Source organism: Pipistrellus hanaki (assembly GCF_964339955.1).
Source record: "Pipistrellus hanaki genome assembly, chromosome: 3".
NCBI classification, from domain to species: domain Eukaryota; kingdom Metazoa; phylum Chordata; class Mammalia; order Chiroptera; family Vespertilionidae; genus Pipistrellus; species Pipistrellus hanaki.
This window is the reverse complement of record NC_140505.1, coordinates 171,273,964-171,292,562: the sequence shown is the minus strand read 5'-3', so window position 1 is coordinate 171,292,562 and position 18,599 is coordinate 171,273,964. Positions and strand designations below refer to the sequence as shown.

The 18,599-nt window shown below is 43.4% G+C and overlaps 1 protein-coding gene across 1 annotated transcript in view; it reads right to left on the bottom strand.

Annotated features, from left to right (window-relative positions):
- The window catches only part of ANO2 (anoctamin 2), a 277,160-nt gene that overhangs the window by 169,915 nt on the left and 88,646 nt on the right, over nucleotides 1-18,599 (bottom strand). The window contains exons 7-9 of the mRNA XM_084878468.1: nucleotides 11,693-11,748; nucleotides 10,476-10,517; nucleotides 5,098-5,162 (exon numbers count right to left, since the gene is read on the bottom strand). Of these exons, the coding sequence (XP_084734594.1) occupies nucleotides 5,098-5,162; nucleotides 10,476-10,517; nucleotides 11,693-11,748 (163 nt within the window). The remainder of the gene's footprint in view (nucleotides 1-5,097; nucleotides 5,163-10,475; nucleotides 10,518-11,692; nucleotides 11,749-18,599) is intronic.

Genomic DNA, 18,599 nt, shown 5'->3' with positions numbered 1-18,599 from the left:
TATCTGCCTGGTCTGAAGCAGCTACTGTCTGCTTTTCTCTGTCTACTCTGCTCCCATACTCTCAGAGACAAAAGAAAAATAATCTTCAGAGCCATAAGAGATTTCCTTCCAGCCTGAAAATACTTCCCAGCTAAATCCAATACTTTAACTCCTGAGGCCTGTGTAAATACCCCCTATGTGTGCTAGTCCCCCACTTCACATTTCCTTAGCATCCTCTCTTAGATCCAGCCTCACTTCCTTCCAACCCTGAATTCTCTGCTAACCTATAGGGCAGATCAAGGTGCATGGATCAGGCTGGCACAAAATTCATAAAGTGAGATTTGCAACTCAAGTTTTTTATCTTACCATTCCCAATCAACAGGCAGGAAGGATCTGGCATTAGGTCAATGTGGTTTCTGGCCATGAGTATCAGACTAAACAAGAAATCCACACGCAGGGAAGCCCAGGCTGGCAATGAAGATACATTCAGGACCCTAACTTCAGTCCTTCAGAAAGCAACTCTCATTCAAGTGCCACCTCTTCCAGAAAGTCTTCCCTTATACTGCTAATAGCAATTACTCTTCTTCTATCATTGTGTACTATCATGTTTACACTCATATCCTTAAAAGCCCTCATTTCATCCTCTTGTGCACATGCCTGTCTTCCTACATAACTGCTAGATCCTTAGGGCACAAACTTCACCTTATTTATTGCTACACCACCCATGTTTCTGAGCACAGAAACTTTGCTCATGGTAAATGTCAGTAAATATTTATTGCATTGGGCTGAATGGCCTTTATAAATCCCAAAGAAGGATCAAGGAGGAAGCAGCAGGGCTCAGGAAATAATTAATCACAGGTTGATTAACATTGTTTCCTCTCCATTCCCACCCCTAAACCAGCCTGGTCTTCTGAAAAGCCTCCTACGAAAGAATGTGGCTCCCTATCTCTCTCCTAGAGGGGTTGGTTGGGGATAGGGCCTGGAGATTGACCAAGAAGGATGGATCAAATCACGCAGCCTTCTCGTGGATGAGAACTCTGGCAAGGAAAAGGACATCTGCCTTGCAGTAGGAGGAGGGCTAACCAATTCCTGTGATGCCAGGATACTGGACAGGCTCCCTAAGGCAGGGCTGGAGAAAGCTGGGAGTCTAAAATGGTAGAGATGTGTGTCAAGAGAGGGGCACATATCACTCTTGCTCTCCACAGATGATGCCCAAATGCTCGTGAGATGGTATGATCCCTCAGGTTGTTGTGGAAGTGTTCATGTCTCAAAGCTTCAAGTCAGAACATTTTTTTAAAAAATATGTTTTTATTAATTTCAGAGAAAGGAAGGGAGAGGGAGAGAGGGATAGAAACATCAAAGATGAGAGTCAATCATCAATCATCAGCCTTTTGCACGTTCCCTACTGGAGATCAAGCCCAAAACCCAGGCATGTGTCCTGACAAGGAATCAAACTGTGACCTCTTGTTCATGGGTCAACACTCAACCACTGAGCCATACCAGATGGGTTTATGCCAGAACATTTCTAAGGGAACTTCAGGACAAGGTTTCATGCCCAGGGCCTGATCTTTAGGAAGCCTCACTCTTGAACTGAGAATCCCTAAAAGAGATGGGAATGAGTGGGTGACAGCCACTTAGCCCTCTCCTGGTTCAGTGTGCTGCCCATGAATAACCCCCTTGGTGAATTTCCCAAGACAACGGGCAGCAATCTCTTGAGCCTAGTAGGCTTATAAACCTCTCTCTTCCTCATGCAGTGGCAGATGCTTAAAAATAAACATTTTGTACATAAACTTTAGCAAGTATAGTTAGGAGCTAAATCAAACTCAGATGTTTAAAGTCTGTTTTGTCTCACCCATATCAAAACTTCCAAGCTAAGAAAATCAGCCTGTTGAGCAGACATTAATTCTAGTGAAAAGACAGGTCATGTTCCTGATGAACAGTGGATGACATCTGTACAAATCCAGAGGGCTCCTGACCCCCAGGGTCCCCAGGAAATCCAAGCTGTTTTCTTCCTGGGACATGGGGAAGTTAACCCAGAGCAGTACAGGCAGAAACCTACTCCCCTGGCAGCAAGACTCCTTGTGCTCTTCCTAAAGGATTAGAAGAGCTGCTTCCCTCCAGCTAAGACATCCTGTCCCTCATTGTCTTAGTCACAAACTGCATTTCTGCTAGGGCACAAGTGCTGCTGCGTGGATGTCCCCAGAAGAATCTACTGGGAGTGAGTCCCTGCTGGATACCTTCCTGAGGAACTTTCGAGGCAACTGTTGCATGCGCGCGCACACACACCACTCAGGCCTGCAGGCCCAGAGATTTCTAGAGCAAAGGTGAAGAGCCCTGTTGGGCTGGAGAGACACATCAGCAGTCTCACAGTGCAGCCTGCTGGGCATGCCTGAAGGTGCAACAGGAGGAGGGAGGGGCCAGGGGTGCAGGTGTCTTGCCTCCCCTCTGCCCACTTTCACCTCCTGGGAAAGGAGCCTCTAACCCCAAATATCAAGTTCAGGCTTGAAGACCTAGAAAAAGGCCTTCAAAATGTAAACAGACCTCCCATCCCCACTGAGCTCTTGGGGCTTTGGGAGATTCCAAGGGACTGGCAAGAGGGTGAGGGGCACACTGGGATTTCTCAGGAAGAGCAGAAGCTCAGTGCTAAACACAGGAGCTGAGTACCCAAGGAAATAGGTGGGAAATAGCTCTGCTAGACCTTTGTCTGAATTATACTCAGCTTGTATCAGACTCCCCTGCCTCTATCCATCTCTCAACACAGACCATATGGGTGCAATTTATATGCGAGGCACCAAGAGGGTTCAGTTCACATTAGGAAGTAGTAATGAAACAGCCTCATCACGGTGTGAGGCCACAGTGGCTCAAGGAAGGCAGCCACAGGCAGTTCTGACAGGTGGTAGCAGGAAAGATGGAGAAGTGGTAGAGGCAGAAAGAAATAATCCTGAGGAAGCACCGGGGGTGTGGTGTCAGAGAGAGGGCAGACAGGAGGAAGAAGAAGGTTACTTTGAAAGAATCAGAGAAAGTAAAATGGATCATTTGGAAGGAAGTATGAAATGAGTTTAGGGTGGTATCTGCAGAGTACAGGTAGCTGATCCCCACTCCTCCACACGAGTTGAGTCTTTATAAGCCATCCAGCTGCATTTTATTGTCTTCCCTGTGTCTTCTTACCCAACTTTGCCCCTAATACTCTTGTCCCTCTTCTCTCTCCCCGCTACTGTCACTCTCTCTCTTTTCTGCAGCCCCGGGAAGTCAGAGAGTTCCTTATATTACAGTGTAGATAACTCCCCACACACACTAGCCAGTGTCCCTTCCCTTCAGCCAGTATCTGAGAGATGCCGAAGGTGCAACCTTGCCTCCTCTGGCCAAGCTGCTGGCCTAGCCCAGGGTTGTGGGAGCTCCCCAGCCATCTGATCCATGAGGAGCAGTGGCCAGCCTCCAGCTCTGTAGTGCATCATGCCCCGTCTAGACACATTTGAGCTCTCCGTGCTCAGGAACTGCCAAGCCCCAGAGCAGGGCTCTGCTCCAAAGGCAATTCTTCCCCTGCAGGTGAGGCTACTTTGGTGGCCAAAACTGAGTGCATATTGGAGCCATTTCCCACTTAGCTGGCGGCCAGTCACCTGAAGTCTCAGGGGCACAGACAGGGCTCTCTAGTAAGGAGAATTTTTATTTTTAATCATATTTTGAAAAAAACAAATGAGTAGTTGGAGAAAACAGGCGACAGAGTGGGTGGCCACTTGAGATGCGGAGAGGAAGATCAAAGCCCACCAGGCATGGAGGAAGCAGCCTTGGTGTGGCCCAGAGAACAGTCTAGGTGGCCCATGAAAGGCAGCCAGGGCCTGGGAGGTGCTGGGGGGGAGAGAGCCTCAGTCACAGGCACCCAGTGGCCCTGCTTCCCAACCCAAGCACAGTCTTCAGCTGGAACAAACACCTGTTGTCAAGAGATGTCCAGCCAAGCTCCCAGTTCCCTGAGAAGGCACTCACAGCTCCATGTGGGAAGTGAACCTGCCCAAACTATGGTCCCAGGCTGCTTTCTTCTTCCAAGAAGCAGCTGGAATTTCTCCCTCTGGACTCAATTTTTCTGGCTGCTGCCCCTTTTAGAGTCCCAGCCCAGGGCAATCAGCCAGGAACATTGTCTGTGTTTGCATGCTGATTAATTAGTTCATTAGAAGAACCACAGTGATGCTGTGACAGTGAGTCCGTTATTTCAGTCATAGGCTGAGAGTCCTCTTTTCCAAGTAAGCATTCTCTATCAAATTTCCTTAGAGATCCCTCAGTTCAGCCTCCCAATTTAGGGCAACCAGGCTCCTGAAGGCCAAGCGGGGGCATTATTTGCCCAAAGAAATATGGAGGGGGGTTGGGCCTGAAAAAGAACCCAGTCTCCAGACTCATCCTAGTGCTTTCCCACTTGAACGTGTTGTCTCCCAATATTCAGCTGGGAAAGAGGCTGAACTCTAAGAACACACTGAGTTTCTAGAACCCTGAACCCATCTTATGCTAGTCAGACTTACAGCATTCTAGTATGTTCTTTAAAAGTACTCTTCACCAATGTTCTATAGTAGCTGGGAAAATTCTCAAGGTAACAGGACATCATTGTAGGGGCAGTGCTGAAGGAAGAGATGCCAGGACCTGGTCTTTCCTCCCTTCTAATTTGGAGATGCCATAAAAAGCCCATGTTACCTCTCAGGCCAGCCAGATTATTCCAGGTCTTCCCTTTTCTTAGTCAACACCATGGTTACTTGGGCATAACCCAAGGATATGCTTCAACCAGATCCTTCTTTAGAACAATAAGAGGTGTAATTCCATTCGTTTCCCTCTCCCCCTACACACACACACACACACACACACACGAACAGGCAGAGACTGACCATAGTGCTGAAGGACCTCAAGGTGGAAGTCATTGTGCATCCATCTACATTATCTGTTGCTCACACAGCCTCCATTTTTCTCCCTGTCCCTGAGCTGCTTCCCTATCCATAAGATACAGCAGGGAAATAATACAACCTAGCAAAGCAGATTTCTCTGCTTAACCAACAGTCTCCAGAAGATAACGGGATTGACGGGTTTATTTCAGGATTTGCATCTCTAGAGTCTTCCCAAGAATTTCCTCCCCCATCTTACCTGATGAGGTCAATAGGTTGAAACTTATAAAACACTCCATAGCGTGCCCATTCTTGATATAGCAGCTAAACAAGAAAAAAAGGGAAACAGATTAGAGTGGGGGAGCAACTGTTCACCTTTGTCTAACCCAGCAAGTCAAGATTTTACTCCCAAAACCATCCCAATGGCTTCATTTGGATGACTAGCAATTCAAATTGAATTTTCAAAATCCAGCTTCTAGGACAGTTCTCCTGAGACATTCACAAGGGAGATGTCCTAAGGCAGGAGGCTGTAGAATCTGACTTCTTCCCCAGAAAATAAAGGTGACCTTTGTCACACTCCAAGGTAATGCTGCACCTAGCCATCATAATCTTTCCTTCATTATTCCTTTGTCTTGCTTAGTCCAGCAAAATGAGCCCTAGCATTCTTTTATTCACTCATTTAACAAGTATTAATTGAACATATACATTATACCAGGCACTGTGCAGACAATGGAACACATTCTAGAGGATAAAGGAGAAAATAATGCACCAAACATATCAGGCCATGTCATCTTGTGATTTTTCCACAGCAACTTTAGCAGAACTGGCATGTGGACAAGCTTGTGTATCAGCCCCAAGGGCAAACCACATTTTGGTGTCAAATACCTGGCCAACAATCTTCACAAGTCACCCACAAGTAATCTGGTAACAAAACATCACTAGACATCACTTAGCTGCCCAGATACTACACAGAATCAAATTATTTGTCTAGAATTGAGACTTATAACACAGTTACTACCTTCTTATGTTCATTATTCTCCTTATACATCACATCTCCTTATACATCACACAGATTTATGTCAAGGAAAAGCTACTGCCATTGTGTACTTTGTATATTCAGTTCAACATCCACCCTACAGGAAGCCATCCTTTCACCTGAGTAACTTTAAGTACATGATATGAAAACTTCAACAAGAATTGACATTCCTACTTAATGCCTATAGACTTTTATTGTCAGGAACTCTCCCAACAACCAGAAACTACACAGATCCTGATAGAACAAATGGCACCCACAGTTGCTACCATGTGCAAAATAGGAAACCAAGACATAAAAAAGGAGTGGCATTGTGAATAATGGGTACAGGTAGATCTGAATTCATGAGCTTGGACTATGATCATTCTAGGCAGGTGCCACCTACTAATCTTACTGTTATTATTACATCTTCTTCTTCCCCTCATCTTGGGTATTTCTACTGCCCTGGGTTTTTATTCCTCTCCCCAGTGCAAACTCTGGACTCACCAGCACCTGGTTGTCACAGTGCCATCATTTGTGGCCCAGAGGGAGGCCAGCCTGCGTCAGGAAATGCAAGGCAATTCCTCCTTTGAGGGCTGTGGCACGTCACCACCTGCCTCAAGGGTTCTGCCCTCTAGAGCAAATTCCTCTCCAAGTCACCTGTCCAGCCAAAACTTGAGTCTGAGAACACTTACATGCCACTGCCCTGCATGGGACAACTAAAAATACTCCAAGAAGTCAATATGGCCCAGTTGGCTCAAGCCCAAACTAAGAGCCAAGCTTATAAGCCTTATCTCTGGTTGGATCCCAGACTGGCTATCAGAAACCTCCAGAAAGTCCCTTTATCAGTGTAGTACCCTCTAAGCACAGAGCTGTATTCATAGTTTATGGATAAAGATGAGGAAGAGCCAAGAGAGCTGTGTGAGTTCCATGCAAAACGATAAACAGTTGCAAAATTGGATGCAGGCAGCCTCTGCAGAAGAGCTAGAGCTATAGAGCAGCAAATTGAAGGCCTGGACACCCATGTGGCTCACCCAAGCCAGTTTATACATCCTTACAGGAGAGGCAGGGAGAGGGTGGAGAGTGCTATAGACCCTTCCCTACCTCCACAAATATTTAATCACACACAATTAGAGACCAAGTAGGCCATGCTAAAGCCCAGGTTCCAGGGTCCCAGTCAGGATGAAGGGAGGCATGTTCTGGGGTCTATGCCTATGGGGAACAATGCCCAAGATGATGGGGAGAAGAAGACGTAATAAGTGGTGTGAGAAAAGTTCAGGACAACCACAGTAAATTGAGATAATCTCTTTAAGCTTGCGTAGTACAGAATTTCCTAACAAAGCTATTGTCAAATCCACTTCCTCTCTTAGAGCTCCAGCATGTCCTCTACACCCATTGGCCAAGCCTGAAAGCAGATTAGGGAAGATCTGCAGCTCCTTCTCAGTGGACAGCGCCTTATTTCAGGAGCCCTGGGTGAAATTCCAGGCATGTTGGTCTGACCCCAAACCTTTAAGGCAGGAAATAACAGCTCCCCTAGAGACTACCCCATCTGATTGATCACAACATACAAGTGGCCCACAGGCTCCCTAGGGATTACGTTTGACAGTGGATCAGTTGGTTTGAGTATTTCTTCAGACTATAAAGGACCCAACTGTAAAAACCACTCACAATGCCAGAACACAGCAAGATGTTTGAGACTTGTGGCCTCCTCTCAGGCCACAGGCTCCTCAGAGAGCAGCTGGACCTGCAAAAGGCAGAAAGATGCCAGCTGTGGCCAACTGAGAGGCATGAATGGGATAAGGTGGACCCAAATGGGAGAGAATGGAATTCCCTACCTGGATCCTACAAAATGACCTGTTTGAATTTTTTGACAAGTCACTTCAACTATCTAGGTCTTTTCCTTTAATAGTACAATGGGAGTTGTGCAGAATTGGAAAATTAATCCTCAATTGAAACAAACAATATGAAGTGAAAATAAGAAAAGTAACTTTTTTGTCAAAAAGACAGACTGACTCTCTTTATACACTTTTTAGTGAGTCACTTTATAACTGTCCACTAGAGAAAACAATTATTACCAAAAGCCAGAGAAATCCAGGACCAAGGGTTGAAAATCATTCCAGTGCTGGGCTTTGGGTTCCCCCTGTAAGTGGGTGGGAGCCGCCTGGAGCCAGTGGGGTCAGGCATCCTTCAGGAGATGTTAATGGTCACTTCAATGGGATGCTTGAGAAAACCAGGCAGGTCTGGCTATTGTGAAATTAGGTAGTTGTTAGCAGACAGGGGCTACCCATCCACACCCACACTGCTCCCTCTTCCTGCTGTCCTGCTTTCTAGAAAGGTGGAAAGCCCCTGTGCTCCAGAGGGAGGAAGATTCTTTTTAATTACCCTCCAGAATGCCTCTCAATGGATGATAGACAATTACAATGTAATAAAAACAAATAAATATACTGCACATATTCAAGAGGTTGGCTCTTTCCTCTTTAGATTACCTTTAGACATCACCATAAACCACTGAAACTACAGGCTGGAACCCGGAACCCTGGTCAGATTTCCCCTCACCATGTAAAAGAAACTGTGTCCACTCGGCTACAGGGCTCTGGCTGGAATCTTGACACCAAGGTTTTAGTCCTGACTTGACAAATGGTTTTGGACATTGGAACCAGTTTCCTCACCTTGCTGGGTATGTTTCCCAAACCAAACAGAAAGAAAAAAGCTTCACTCTCACTCATGGTTTCTCTTTTCCCCCATCACATGCATTTTCCCAACATGACCCTGGCAGAAGAAATCCAAGACACCAGGACTTGCCAACAAACCCAAGGGAAAGCCACAAGAACAAAGCCTATTGTCTTTCAAAGACACTGGTCCATCTTTGCTGTACATCATTTTGATGTAAACTTTGGAAATTATGAACCGGGATGCCTCTCCACCCTGGCTAGTCTCTCCCTGCCTCCCAGATTCTACCCAACAACCAGTTGGGTTATGCACTAGGAATAATTCTATTAGCCTAAAAAAATAAATAAATAAATAAAATAAAAATTAAAAAAAAAACATTTCCTGAGAAAAAAAATATTTTGTTAAAAGGTTTTGTTGTTAATAATAAGATAGCATTGCAAAGACAAATGTACATATATTTTGGATAGTCTACAATTTGCTTCTCTCTGCCTCTGTAAAGATAAGAGAGGGCTGGCTGATTTCTCCCATGAATTGCTGTGTGATCCTGGTCTGGAATGTCCCTATAAAGTTCTCTACCTGTACTAACTGGGTCACCACCCACCCAGCAGGAGGTTTCCTAGGTGGACATCAGTAGTGATTACTCTTTAAAGGGGAGGAATGTGAAATTAGAGAGTGGGAGGACAAAAAATGGTTGGGGTGAGTGAGGTGAGATGTGGGGCGAAATGCTTCCTCCTTTTCCTTTAAATCTGATCCGGGACTTTTCAGGAAATTAAACACCGAGACTATTAGCATTAGATAGAAAACAGATGAGGTTAAGACATCGAAATACTAGAGCAGATTCCCTGGGCAGGCAGAGAAGGGACATGTGTAAGCAATCACAGCAGTATTTCTGGAAAAGACCTTTTATGTTTTTAATACTTAACACTTCATAACAGGGACTAATAGGCAGGATAAAAAGAAGGCTGCTCTAAATGCAACTTGGGGGATGAATTATTTTCCAGACAACAGAGTTGGGGGTGGTTAATTTCTTGGGCTTCAATTCTCACCCCTACTGCCCTTTCCCACCCTCCTCTGCTGACGGCTAGGGGAAACTGTGTGGGAGGATGGCATGGGTTGGGGTGGGGGGGTTGACAACCAGATGTGGCATTTCATTCATGGGCTAGTTAAGGAGCCTGGGTGATCCTTAGCCCGCCATGCCATGGCAGGGAAGGGGGCACACCCACATGTCCTGAGTACTGCAAACAGAATAAATGAGATCTAAGTGAGTGGCTGGGGAGAGAGTTGTCCAGTCAGGTGCTGTGCTGGCATAGGAGAGATCCTTTCAAAGGGAACTTTTCCCTCTCCTAACTAATTATATTATATATAACATCTAATTCCTAGCTGCCGGAATACACAGTGTGAATGAGCTTCCCTCTCCCTCAGATTATTTATCTGAAATTTGGGAATGGCTATACCCCACTTATCTGCCTAGAGGACAAGAAGGAGAACTTAAAGATGACCCCACAAAAAGATAATGGCATGGGAAATAATGAATTTTTAGCAGGATTCGAGAGTCAGAGGTGTCCTAAGCCCTGTTTCTGTTCATTATGGCAGTGTTGTCATAGGTAAGGTGCAAAGTTTTCTCTGCATCAGTTTCCCCATCTATAAATTAAGGAATTTGGACTTCCAGTGTTTCTCAATTAAGGCCCTCTTGTCATCAGGAGTGGGATAATACTTTTGCTGGTATAAAGGTCCATTAGGCACTTTATACCAGCAGTACCCCCATGCACACAATCATGCCAGTGATCAGAAATGGCCCTCACATTTCCAAGTGCCTAGAGGGCATTGAGCAGTGGAAGGACTGTTGAAAAATATATAAGCAGATAAATCAAACATTTAGGATACTTCTTTCTAATTCCACACCCATCCATGGTCTTCCATGCTCAAGCACTCAGTGCAACATAAAGCCAGCTTACCTTTCTGTCATTCATGTCATCCCCTGGACTGTCATATTCACCCTGTAGGAGGGAAAGAGATGCTAGATAAAGCCCATGGAACTGTTAAAAACAGAGAAAAGGTTTTATTTTTTATTTTTTAACATCATTCCATTTTATTCATTCTCACTTGAGGAAGGTCAAAAAGATTATATGGTAAGGAACTAACATTCCTTCCACTTTCTTAGTCAATCAACCTTTGCGATGTTTCCTGTGGACAACTTCTCAGACAGAGATTCCCCTCAGATGCTCCAGAGGTCAGCCTGTGCCTCCTCATAGCAGAGGCAATGGCACAGCCTGTGTCTGCAAATGGGCATATCCCAGGGAATGACCAGTACCGTGTTCTGCTCACCCCTGCCCTTAACTGACTGAACCTAACCTCGTATGTGCCCACTGTAAAAATGTCAGTAAGAAGAAGTCTGTCATCTGAGAAATTCCTTCAGGCATTCAGGGATTCCCCACCTCGGTCACCTCATTTGGCACAACTCTGTGACACGTGCTAAAGAAGTCACCAACCAAATGAATAGTAGGGGCATTTCATTCACTGGCCAGATAAGTTCTTCAGGAGTCAACTTGAAGAATGTCATTGCACTGTATTATGGGATGTTTATAACATTACTTCCAGCCAAGTAAAGTTTTGATTACAATCTGTTTTCTTCACTTAACCAAACAATAGTATACATAATGTTGAGATAGTTCCTTCAAAAATGTTAAAATAAAATAAAATATGACACTTAGTATATATTTGCATATTAAGGATGAAGAATTTCACATCCACACAAAACTATCATATACAAATGTCACTTTAAATTATTTAAAGACCTGATGGTCTAGATTGTGTGTTATCTGGGCCAGAGGCTTTCCTTCCACCACCATCCACCCATTTCCAACATCTCCTCCCTTTGACCACTTGCAGGCTGTCTCTGCCTTCTCACACTTTCCCCAAAAACAAAAGCAGGGAGTGTAGGGAAAGCTCAAATGAAACTAGTTCATTCTGCCTTTGGGGAAATAACTGGACAGACAACTGGCAAAAATCAAACTGGGGCTTATAATCAGTCATGAGCTGCCTAGAATAGCCAAAGTATTTTAATGCCATGATTCATTCCTGCCTCACCTCGCATATATCCACCCACTATGTTGCCTGTGGTTTTCAAGTTTTTTAGGCCTGCAAGGAGTGTGCCCACAGAAATGGTACTTACATCATGAAGAGGGTAGGCCGCCTCATAGATATTGTTTGCTATCAGAAAGTTAATGCCTATGGAAGAAAGGAAGATGAAAATAATAACTCTAGGGCAGGAGTTTCTTTTGACACATATTAAGCCCTCACCCATCTCTCAGCTGAGAATCACTGCACCCTCCTCTGTGGCCTCCCAGCGTACATGCATTTTTATCAAGCTTTAGTTCTTAGTGTAAGAGCAATATTTTTTCATTTCCAAATACAAAGTTATGTTTTGCTATCAGACAGGCTCTCTCAAACTTCGCATTCCTCCTGTCCTCGCATATTCAGATCTCTACAGTCTAATAACTCTCCTCCTCTACCACCCCTCCATGCCCATAATGTCAGTTGAGAATATCTATGTCCAATGATAGCATAAGGATTACTATGTAAATTACTATAATTATGATTAATAAAAATATGTCCCATAGCACTTTATCTGAACTCACTTCTGATAGCTCCCTGTTCCTGCACAGAGTGGTGGTTATTTCTGTCCATGGCTGATCAGTGGACCATGAGCTGCCTCAGGTAGGAACATACAGGGCAGTAGTTCTCAAAGTATGATCTGGGGAACCCTGGAAGTCCCCATGACATTTTCAGTGAGTTCATAGGTCAAAACTGTTTTTTATAATAGTACTAAGATAACATTTGCTTTTTCATCCCTAGTCTCTCATGAGTATACAGTGAAGTTTTGTGACATGTGATGACATCATCCCATTACAGCTGATGGAATGTATGTTTGCATGTTCTTGTGCTTTAAAAGTTTTTCAGTTTTAACTTTTAATGCAATACATATTAATCAATATAACCCACCTAAACAAAAGTCCTCTGGGCACTCTCAATGATTTAAAGGTATAAAGGGTCTCTGAGACCACAAAGTTTGAAAAGCCACACAAGGAATTAATTTTTTAATCTCAACAGTATTTCACACCACCAGCCAATAGCAAACCTATGAAATATATGTTCAATGAATCAATGACTCTGTCCCTTCAGCTCTAATATGCTCACAACACAGAACTTTGTGCTCAGCGTTGAAGCATGGTTATTGTTTCATTCATGATTTTATTCAGCAGCTATGAAGTGGTCTACATGTTCTGCCTGACTCAGATGGGAGGATTATTCTCACCAATTCCAGCACCGAGGATCCGGTCATGCTGGGAGGCACACTTAACCATGGGGTGTGGGAGGAGTCTCTGCTACACAGTGATTTCCCTTGTCTCAAATGCACTTTCTGCCCTGAATCATTCTTTCCAAAGAGACTATAGATAGGAGTGAGATGAGGAGAAAATTGGTTTTGGAGGGAAACATATATGATATCTAAACTCTTCTGTAATCTGCATTTTCAGGGCTCTGAATAAAGGACAGATTTGGATAACAAATCTAAACAATAGTTACTCATTAAAATTCATGATCTTTCACCTCCCATTTTACCCAATGCCCCACCTACAAACCCAGAAACCGCCAAGGCTCATAAACAATCCTCTCTCCTCTTGTCATCCTCCCCTTTCTCAAATCATGTGCCTATTCACCTCAGTTCTAGGATAATGGATGCCAGAAAGACCAGCCATGGGCTCAATGGGAACAGAGACCACAGGGGCACTCAGCAGAAGTGGCCATTTTCCAATGAGTTGAGAGCCGTGTTTGGTGCAGCGGCATTACCAAAGGACCAGTCCTTTACTGATTTTGAGTTTCCTCTTTGGCATGAACATAAAACATCAGAAATAACTCTGGGGAGTGGGGAGGATCAGAAGGTGGGTAAAGGGAGTGCGGGTTGGGGGAGGGGTGCCCCAAGCCTCAATGAGCTGCAGATTTGTCCTACTTGCAAGACTACAATTTCACTCTGAGCATCATTAATCAGTTCAAGAGCCATAACCACAGCAATGTAAAGCCACCCTACAATAATCAAGGGGAGGAGTCCCACGTCTGGAGGGGGTGGGGTAGTTCAAAGCTACACAAGGGCTGTCAACATGAATAGAGGCTGAAGCATCACAGGCCGGTAGGTCTTCAACTACACCACATCCCACGCACTATCCCACCCAATCTCTTACTCCCTTTCTTCCCCCCCACACCCCATGGTTGCCATGGCAGCAGTATACACCCTGAAGACAGTCTCAAAATTGCATAGGAAAAGTTAAACAGGTGTTGAACTCTTCTGCTAATTCTCAACTTTGCTGAGCACAGTAGCTGAGTGTCTGAGATAATTAGGCTGACAACCTGAACTCTGGGTCTTACTGCCAGATCCTCAGAAAGATTTCAAATCATTGGAGTTCTAAAGCTGTGCGCCCCTCCCCCATCTCAAATAAAGTTTCCTTTCCAAGCAGGCAGCTCACTTCACTTGTGGAATTTGTGTGTGCAAAATTGTTTTGTGTTCCTCAAGGTCTACAAGGTACCTGAAATCAGAGAGCACTCCCCTCTCACCTTTGCCTCTTATTTATAGCACCTAATTCCCTGCTGGGAACACAGAAAGAATAAGGATTGTTACAAATAACTACCCTATGGCTAAATGTATCTCAGTGACTTTCCATTTATCACAGGCACCCACTTTCCTCACTATTTCAGTTTTCTTTGGCAATCTATGCTGATGAAGAAACTTTAAACTCCGATTCATTAGTTCACATCCTAAGAGAGGAAGCCCAACAAATTGGTTCTTTGCCTTGGAGCCAATATAATTTATGTGATCCTAACCCTGATAACCAGAGCCCCCACATGCAGTCATGGAATGTGTCTCTGTCTCCCACGGCTATGGACCTCCTCTTTTTTCAGATGGTGTTCTATAGGCAATCCCAATCACTGGCTAATGAGCAGAGGGTGGGAGTAGGACATAAAAGAAAGAAGAATGGGGGTGGAGGCAAATTGCAAAGTCACTGTGCATCCACAACTTCACCCATGAATGGGAATTGTTTTGGCCTCTTGAGTCACCCACAGACTTCAGAAACCAAGATTCTACCCCCAAACAAGCATGAAAATTGGTTTGAAAGAAGAAGAAAATAATCAAACATTTTTTAAAAAGAGTCTGCTTTGAAAATTGAAATTCTGATTTTTTTTTTCCCCTTTCTTTTCAGCAAAAATGGGTTAATTGGTTCCATCCATGTGGCCATAATGGTAAAGCTTTCTTCTTTGGGATCACATCTATAGTCCTTCCTCTCTGCTCTAGACCCAGGGAGAGAGATGCCTAATTTCTTTTCCCATTACTCCCAGAATGGGGGCCTGGGAGAAGGAGAAAGCATAGAGGGTGTTCCCTCTATCCACAGAATAGCAGTGTCTCAGCTCCTAGCACAATTCACTAGAGACACCCTCCCTGACCCCTAAGTCCCATCAAATCACCAGGTATTTCATACCTATTGCTGTAAGAACTGTAACTCCCAAAGGACAAGGTTTGTGTTTCCTCTTTGCTCATCACTGACCACAGCTCTGCACAGCCTGATCCAGCCAGATAGGTCCTCTGCATCCAGAGCAGAGACAGATTGGGCCCAAGACTGGTACCTGAAAACACACACTCAGAACACAAACCTGAGGCCTAGCATTTAGCTTCCGAAACATCTCTGGTTTCCTGGACACAAAGGATCAATCAAAGCACAGTTTATGGTCTGCCTCCCAGAGAGAGTCTTATTAAATCTGCAAATGGTGCTGGGTGACAGGGACTAAGCTCTAGTCCTTCCAGGCCAAACTCAAAGGAAACTGCTCCATCGGGACAGGTACTTAGAGGAACGGTGCTGAACTGAAAACCCATTTGGTTTTGATCCCCCCTCAGAACAGAGCCCAATCCACCCGGCGTGCTGCTTTCATCCCTGCACTCCAGCCGGACGTAAATCTAAACCAGAGCCCCCAGACGGTGCACTGAGCAGAGACTATATTTACCCATCACCAAATTGTCTTGACATGTGTTTAATTACTTAAATGCCTTTAATCCACAGTCTTTTCTTCTAACAAAATATAAACCAGTTCAGCTGCATGAATGATAAACCAGATGTTTACAGCACACAACATGGTCTGGCTTCAGTCAAAATAATTAAGACATCGTCTCCTGAGTGGGGAGGGGAGACGCACAAAGCATATTCGTGTAAATGCTCTGACACCAAAGTGTCTATGAAAATGTAACTCCATCAATCTGCAGTTCTCTGTCCACGAAAAGGCAACAACAACTTCCACATGAAGGAACAGGAAAGGTGTCCATCCTCCTCGGACCTGATTACAGGGGCTTGGGTTTCTTTCCATGGTCAAGTGTACTTTAAATGCTTTCCGTGATGGGGAAAACTCCCAGATCCTGAAAGCTGGCCTTATGTTATGATTAAGGAGGCATCATGAGGCTGGGCCAAGTCTGTGATGGCTCACATGCTACTGCCACCATGCAGAACCAAACTCACAAATATATTTAGTCTCTGAACATCATGTGTGCATTGGTCCATAATCTTTTGCTTCTAAGGGTAAATAAGAAAGAGGTTCCCTATCCACACCTTTGTAAATGGTCTCTCTATTACTATTTCCAACCTACATTTTCCTGATTTGAGTGTGTCATTTGTTTGTGATTCTCTTGAGTGGCTCCCATAATGTTTTTTTTATTATTATTATTATTACTTGCTTTCTTTGTATGATCTCTCTTGCCAGACAACCAGACAACGTGGCTTATTTCCTCTTGCCCTCAAATGTTAATTCAAAAGTAAGCCCGCCCCATAAAGGCAGGGATTGGTGTCTGTTGTGTTTGTTTGATTTTCTACTCTATTCCCTTAGTTCTAGAATCTGAATGGCACATAGTATGTACTCAATAAAAATATTTTTTGAATGAATAAATGAATCTAACATTTGGCAGACCTCAGCTTCCTCCTCTCTGGGAAACTTTTCCTAATAACTTTATTCATTCATTAATTGATTAAAGAGCTATTAAGACAAGCTAAGGAACCCAAGTTATAAATCTGGCTTTGAATCTCTAACCTTGGGCACCAAGATAATCTCTCTTTGATGAAATAAGTTAACATCTGTTAAACCTATTTTTCATGGTAGTGTACAGGAAATAATGAGAGTAAAAGTGCTTTGAAAGCATACAGCTACACATGTTCAAAAGGTCCTTATTATTTGGTCCTTATATATTTGTACAGACACCTCTTATCTGGTTATCCCAGCTCTCACAACAGAGAGCTCAGAAGAAAAAGTATCTAGATCTCATAAAACCTGTTCCCTAATGTTATATGAATATACTTTAACCACAGCAGAATCCTTCAGACCCTCCTTCACTCTCTCTTTACCTAAAATTCTAACAAGCTTGTGTTTCTGTCTCCCAAACAGTAAAGCAAAACTGAAATAATAAAACTCAGAAAGGAAGCTAACCTGGGTCAAAAATTCAAGAAATCAAAAAGTGTGGAGCAAGCCACCCTTGAAGAAACATTAAAGAAGAAGAAGAAGAAGAAGAAGAAGAAGAAGAAGAAGAAGAAGAAGAAGAAGAAGAAGAGTGTTCTTAGTAATGATCCTGAATCATCCGGAAAAGGTTACTATGCATTTATACAGGGAATATATGCTGACCTATTCTATATAATAAAAGTCTAATATGCAAATTGACCAAATGTTGGAACAACCTGTAGCTATGATGTCCACTGACCACCAGGGGGTGGATGCTCAATGCAGGAGCTTCCCCCAGCCCACAGACCCCAGGCCAGCCAAGGAGTCCTCCATCACCCCACCAGCTGTCCCACAGATAGGCCCTGATCACTGGCCAGGCCTAGGGAACCTACCCATGCACAAATTTCATGCACTGGGCCTCTAGTTATACATAAGAAAGCAGAGACTAGTATGAGAGATTTAGAAATTTTTCTATACAAAGAGATGCTGCTGAGAACTTCAAGACCTAAACCACTAACCATATTCTCCTTTCACTTTGGCTCAAGGTCAAATTTGCAGCCCAACTGCAGAAACTAGCAGGCCTTATGGTTTAAATATTTGTAGTCTATTTTTTTCTCCTAGTTTTGACATTCCATTTTAACTTGTGCTTTTCCTGTTTCTTATTTTTTAATTTATTATTTATATTATGCGTTTTATTATTTTTCTTATAAGCCACTTCAGAAATTTTATGGAACGGAACAGGAACATAAATAACTTAATACATACAACTTGTATACAGTTCAATGCTTTACAAAAGCAGTCATTCAAAACAATGTTTGGCTTTGAGACATTAAAAAAACAAAGAAAAGAAGTAATAATACTAAAGAAAAAAATGAGAGTATTTATGAATTATTATTACCTTTAGTACTTTTTTCCATTTTCTAATTCTAATCTTTATTATTTTTCCCATCTTTTAATTTCCATTGTAATCTGGTATAATAGGAAAGAGAATAAGGCTCTGTACATTAGTCACATAAGTAATGACCTTGTAAAAGTTAATGCCAAGGGTGACGGATCAACAAAATACCTTGGACAACAGTTCTAAGTATTGTCCTGTTCTCCTTATCTTCTTTGTATGAAGCAATCATCCTCTGGAGAATCTAAGTCAATTCTATGTCATTTGTGCTTCTCTACCCAACCAGAGAGAAGAGCAATAAAACAAAATTCACCACATGGCTCAAAGGCCCATATTATCTTGAGGCCTCACCCTGTTATCATATTTTTCATTCTTCCTAGTCTTCTAAGTAAGATTGTTTAAGTTGACCAAGGAGCTTAGAAAGGACTTTATTTTCCTAGGCAAAAGTCAAACAAGGTGAAAACTGGCCTTCAAGATTCTTCTCGGCTGGAAAGCAAAGTTCAGCCATATGTCCCTTGTTACAAAGCTAATAAATCACCAGTAGCTACTGTGCAACTACCAGACTTTATTTATTTTGGAAAAAGGGAGTTAGAGCTTCAATGTATAAATTTGGGGCAGGGGCAACAAACATCAAGTCCATAACAATATGTAACTATTAAGGTGT